The 6,000-nt window shown below is 49.8% G+C and overlaps 1 protein-coding gene across 2 annotated transcripts in view; it reads left to right on the top strand.

Annotated features, from left to right (window-relative positions):
• Positions 1-2,322: 2,322 nt before the first annotated feature.
• Positions 2,323-6,000, top strand: part of TMTC2 (transmembrane O-mannosyltransferase targeting cadherins 2) — a 361,794-nt gene continuing 358,116 nt past the window's right edge. For both annotated transcript variants that reach the window (XM_074941959.1, XM_074941960.1), the window contains exon 1: positions 2,323-2,471. In XM_074941959.1, coding sequence (XP_074798060.1) covers positions 2,389-2,471 — 83 coding nt within the window. In that variant the 5' untranslated portion in view covers positions 2,323-2,388. The remainder of the gene's footprint in view (positions 2,472-6,000) is intronic.

Here is a 6,000-nt window from a genome sequence, read left to right as displayed (position 1 = left end):
GACCTTAAGAAGAGCTCTGTGTAGCTCCAAAGCTTGTCTCTCTCACCAACAGAAGTTGGTTCAATAAAAGATATCAGAGGGGTAGCCGTGTTAGTCTGTATCCACAAAAACAATGAGGAGCTGAAGAAGTGGGTTTTTAACCCACAAAAGCTTATGCCCAAATAAAACTGTTAGTCTTTAACGTGCCACCAGACTCCTCATTGTTTCAATAAAAGATAGTACCTCACCCACCTTGTTTCTTAATACCCTGGGACCCACACAGCTACTGCACTACATTCCAGTTGCACAAGCACTTTGCACCCTTGTAAGTGCAGTCTACTCCTGCTAATGATGGGGTGAAGCCTATAAAGCCTCAGTGGGGAACTGTGCACCTTCAGGAGAGTAGGGACAGCTGCTGCTTGCCCCTCATGCAGTCCACTCAATGGTAGGGGGCTTTTTATGCTCCCTCTGCCACTGAATTATCCAGGCTGTGGTTTTAGTGGTAACTCAAATAAAAATCAGAGATCAACCTCAGCTAAACTTTGTCCCCAGGCAGGGTTTCCTTGCAGGACCTCCTCTCTTCCAGCCAGTAGTTCCCCCCTGCTGCTTTGGGGGAAAAATCCCATCCATTCATATATCCTTCCCGGATGGAGTTGACAAGATGTTTCTGCTGCTATGGCCCAACAGTCATTACCTTGTCTTTTATGCGGTTTTTTGGGGGATGGCTCACCAGAGGAGCTGGGTCTGAACTCAATCATCTTGTTACAGAGATATACTATGTAGAGCTGACCAGGATTGTCTGGGCAGGTATATAAAATAGGTTCCCAGCTGATTTTTGGAGGCAAGGTTCTTTCTGGCAGCTGACCTTGTGAGATCTAGGCGCTGTACTCGGAGCGGCAGTCGGACCGCTAACCCCCGGTAGCTCCCAGGAGTGGGTTCGCTAAGGCCCCCTCAACGCTTTAATGTGCTGTACAACCCGCACCACACCCTCACGTCTGCAACGACTGCTCCCGATCATGCCGACACGCCTTTTTGTGTTTGTGACACAGAGCGGCAGGCTTCACAAGAGCACCTCAAGCACTGCCCCGAGAGAGGTCTTAATGGACTCAATCAACCGCGAGGCTGGAAAGAACTGCGTGAAATAGCAATAGGGGTGTGTGTGGGGAGAGGAACTTGTTCAAAACTCCCCAACGCATTGCATCCGGCGGGAGGTGCGGCTTCCCACGCCTCAGGGACGGCATGATGCGCCACTTCATGGAAACCGTTCAGAAACATATTGAAACGGGGGATCGGTGTAAAACGGAGGCAGGGGTAGCAAACCCTTGGCGGACCCGTACCCTTTCCCTGGCGCCGTGCCTCCCTGCCCTGTGCACGATCGAAGAGCGTTGCAGAGCCTGGCTTCCCCCCGCCGGGCTCCCAGCACAGCTCATGTCGGATTTCCACTCCCGCCGCCGCCGCCGCCCTCCACACGTGCGCGCCGCGTCCCGGCTTCCCTGCGCGCCGCCTGCGGGGCGACTGCCCCTAGGGCCGTAATTGTTCTGCAGTGTCACCGGCAGGCAGCGCCTGCCGCTCAGCGTTTTCCTGCGCGCCGCGCAACCGCGACCCCAGGCTCCTGGGGGCACCCCAGAGACCCGAGTCAGGCAGGTGAATGCTAAAGGGCCCCCCCCCCCCGCAACGGCCCAGGCTCGCTTCCTAGTGTTGAATTTCCAGCTTATTTATGCTGCTGGGGAGGGGAGGAGTTGTGGCAAGCTTGTGCCAGCCTCTCGCCGGGGCGCTCTGCCAGCCGCGCCCGCGCTCCTCCAGCGGCTCTCAGCGTGCAACCCAAGGTGAAAGGACGGGGGGGCGGGGGTGCAGACGGGGAGGGGCCGGGGCCCGGGGGCCGGGGCCGGCGCGGGCGGGGAGAGGGGCGGGGCGGAGGAGGGGCGCGCACGCGCGCTGGGAGTCCGGGGTGAGCCCCACGCGGGCGCTCGCGGAGCCTCGGCAGCGGCGCTCGCAGTTGAGCAGCGAGCGGGGGCTTTGGCTGGAGCCAATGGAGAGTGACTGAGCTGCGCCCGGGTTGGAGGCACCGGCACCCCGGGCGGCGGGCGGAGGAAGAGCAGCGGCTGCTCCGGCTCCCTCTCCCCGGCGCTCCCCCAGCTGCTATGGGTTAAGGGGAGAAGCGGAGAGCGGCGAACAATAAACCGGCTGCCGCCGGTGCGGAGCGCGGCTCCTGCTGCTGCCCGAGGGCGTGGAGGAGGAGGAGGATGCGGGGCGCGCCGAGCTGAGCCCGGAGCCGAGAAGTGGCCGGAGGCGGGCGGGGAGGAGGAAGAAGTGAGGCTAGCGAGGGGAAGGGGGCGGGTGGATGCTTTTTGCCGCTGCCCCGGTGCTGGAGCGGCGGCGGCGGCGTAAGGGGAAGGAGGCGGAGGAGAGATGATCGCAGAGTTGGTGAGCGGCGCCCTGGGGCTCGTCCTGTATCTCAACACCCTGGGGGCGGATTTCTGCTACGATGACAGGTAGGTGGTGCCGGGGGGAGCCGTGCAGCCAGCCCGCGCTGGGAGCCCTAGGAGAGCGCGGGGGGTCTGGGAACAACTTGGGCAGGAGCCGCCGCCGGCTGAGAGAACAGCGCCCCGCCTCCCCCCGGGGCTCAGCGCCGGCGGAGCCCCCTCTGCTCCGAGCGCCTTCTGCAGGCGCGAACCCCCCCTTCCTCCCCGGCTCCTGGCCGGGCTCCCTGACTGGGGGCCGGGGCGGCGCGCCGTGGGGACGCGCTCACCTGTTGATGGAAGGGTTAGGCAGAGCCTTAGTCTGCGGCATCTTCAGCGTTAAATGCACCCCTCGCCGCTTCTTTGCCTAGCTAGCATTGTTCGGTGCCTGCCAGAGCCCAGCCCTCTAATGCCCAAGCTGCGCCGCTGTCAGGACTCGTGTAGATCAAGTTTGTTTATTCTAAACAGGGAATTAAACAGCTGCAAGAAGAGAGAACGGAAAAGCGGTGCGGGTGGGGGGCAAGACGAGCTGCTGTATGTCCTAACAAACCGCTTCTTTCTCTGCAATCCCCCCCCCCCTTCCCTACCCCTCCACTGTTTGCAAGCGCTTAAGTTTTGGGGAAAACGAACATCTCTGCTCGGTGGGCGTTGAGTGCATGAACGTTGTGTGTGTATCTCCACTTCTAGTGTTTGTGTATGTTACTTAGTATAACAAAAACCCGTTAAACGATGTAACGTCTGGGCTGGGAAGGAAGATTCGCCCCCAGTAATAGATCTCTTCCCTCCAGTGATTCCGTGACTATCTGATTTCCGAAACATTTGACAGTTCTCTCTTTCTGTCACACACACAGACTATAGTAGCAGAATAGAGATCTCTGCTTTAACTTTGCACTGTACTTATTGCAAGTGCATACTGCGTGTGTGTATGCAGTGCCCGCTGAAGATCTGATGAGCAGCGCTTCTAAACGCATTTAGTTTTAATTTTCATTTTGCAGCTTTAGTTTGTGTGTTCAACATTCCTTTATGCTAATTAGCAAAGATGAAGTCCCTGGGGCTTGAAGTTGTCTTTTGCATTCGGGTTAGTTTGGGCAGCTAATGAGACCTGAACTGTGTTGTCAAAGAAACTGCATCGATTGCTGGAAAATGTCACGGTTTTGCTGGTGTCTCTACCTATTTCTTTCCTAAATGTACTTGTGTTTAGAAACTGATGAAAAGCTCCATTAGCAATTAGGGAACATTCCAATTTGTGCCTTTTCCGGTCACTTAATCTGATTACAATTAAAACAGATGCATAATTAAAATATATTAGGGAGAACAGCACGCCTGGCTAAACTTATTAACCATCCTGGGGTGTTTCATGCTACATTGAAATTGAACCATCCAAAAAGTGAGCATAGATTTACTTTGACAGCTTTTCATCAGCCTCTCTCTGCTTTGGGAAGTGAATTAATCCTCTGGGTTAGGGTGAGTTGGTGATTGGGATTTGGCAGAGTGGCTTTATGTGGAAGCAATGCTGCTTGAATCCTCCTATCTACTAGTAACTGGCCACCACAGTATGTCCTAGTCCTAGAGCTAATCAAACTTAAAAAATGAATATATGTGTATATAACTTATAGGTCAGCGTTTCGTGTTTCATATGCACATTGATCGGCAAAAACATTTCTAGCTAGAGTCTATGGGTATTAACCTTTTGGAGCTTTTATTTAGCTAAGGTGTGTGAGGGGCAAGATTGAGAGTGGAAAATGACTAAGGCAGAGCTATTGCTAGATGACTTGTTCCAAACTTTCAGGCACATTAATGGGAAGGGAAAGGATCAGTTATGGCTTTGATTAGTCCATTGCTTGGGAAATAGTCTCTGTACTGGAGTCAATTAATTACTGAACTTGGAATGTTCTTCCATTCTCTTACACAGTATAAGAGTGCACCTGCCATAGTTAAGGTCTACCACACTTTCCAGAATAAACCCCCTTTTTTGAGGGCTCCTACTATTATACTGAAACTGAATGCAAAATTTCAATTGTTATCCAGCATCTTAGCCCTGGAACAGTTTACAGTTTCAGACTGTAACCATTCAAACTTTAATCCTTAAAGTCAATTACATGTATTTGAAGAAGTTCTGTGAGGTAGTTAAAATATTCTAGTTTGTCAACCCTCCAGTTTTGTATAGTGATTCTTGTTTGTTTTAATATGCCTTTTAAAAACCACACAGAAGAAAAATCTACTTTTATTCTGAAATGTAAGGTCTGATTTAGCTCAACCGAAAGTGGGGAATTTTTTTCACACACTGACACTATCTGAACCCATCCTGTTAAGCTTAAGAACTGTAGGAATTTTGGAATATTTATGTGAACTTAAGTAGCATGTATTGCAAAACTGGGTTGTTTAAGGACGTGGTATAAACTTTTGTTTCTACTGGCCAGTCCACATTAGCTAAGATTACAATGTCATTTGAAATACTACTTAGCATTATTGATGTAGCGGTCAAGGTCTCTTGATCCTACCATAATTGTGCTTTAATACCATTAGAATAGGGGTTCTCAAACTGGGGGTCGGGACCCCTGAAGGGGTTGTGAGGTTATTACATGGGGGGTCATGAGCTGTCAGCCTTCACCCCAAACCCCGCTTTGCTTCCTGCATTTATAATGGTGTTAAAAATATAAAAAAGTATTTTTAATTTAGAAGGGGGGGATTGCATTTAGAGGCTTGCTGTGTGAAAGGGGTAACCAGTACAAAAGTTTGAGAACCACTGCATTAGAAAATATTAGTAATGTTTAATTGCAGGCCATCTCTGAAAGAATGGAAAAGATAATCACATGGTATCCTCTTAACATAAATCTCACACTGTTTAAATTAAATTCTAAAATACGGGTTTGTTTATGTCTTTGGCTTTTAAATAAATTAAACACTTGTAGTAGTTGTAACTAAAATATAGCAATTCACTAGGGTTCACTGAACTCCAGTTAATGACAGTTCTGTACAGTAGGTCATCTAATTAGCACATTTTCAACTACCGCACTGAAAGGGACAGGAAAAACAAATGTTGCAAGATAGTAATAGCTTTTCCTAGCTCACCATGTTTAAAAATGGGATTCTCAGACCTAAAATGTTCTTTTAACTGTAATCGCAGAATGGCACTGCCCTACAGGACCTTTCTTGAAAAGTAACACTAGATAAGGAGGTCAGTGCTGGAACTGCGGGACACAGCACCCCATGTGGGAGATGGATCATGCTTCTAACTTTAAGTGAATCAAGATTGTGCATTTAAGCTTGGAAACTGTAATGTTTGTTTCAGGAGGGCATCATGTTACCTTAACTTTTTCTATTTCCTTTTCCACTACTTTGAAATTATATCAGAATCTGTTCTTTATATATATAATGACCAAGCTTACTATATAAAGGGTGTCTGTAATTGCTTTCTGTATTTTTTGTATGTAGGTTGGCTAAGATTAAGTGGCATCATAAAAACTACTTATAGCAAAATCAATTTCCCTATGGTAAAACTTAATATTTTAGAGGCTTCATGGCACCATACCGAAAACTGTGCATGATGGGGATATAACAA

Source organism: Natator depressus, chromosome 1, assembly GCF_965152275.1.
Source record: "Natator depressus isolate rNatDep1 chromosome 1, rNatDep2.hap1, whole genome shotgun sequence".
Lineage (NCBI taxonomy): Eukaryota > Metazoa > Chordata > Testudines > Cheloniidae > Natator > Natator depressus.
This window is presented reverse-complemented; position numbering and strand designations above follow the sequence as displayed.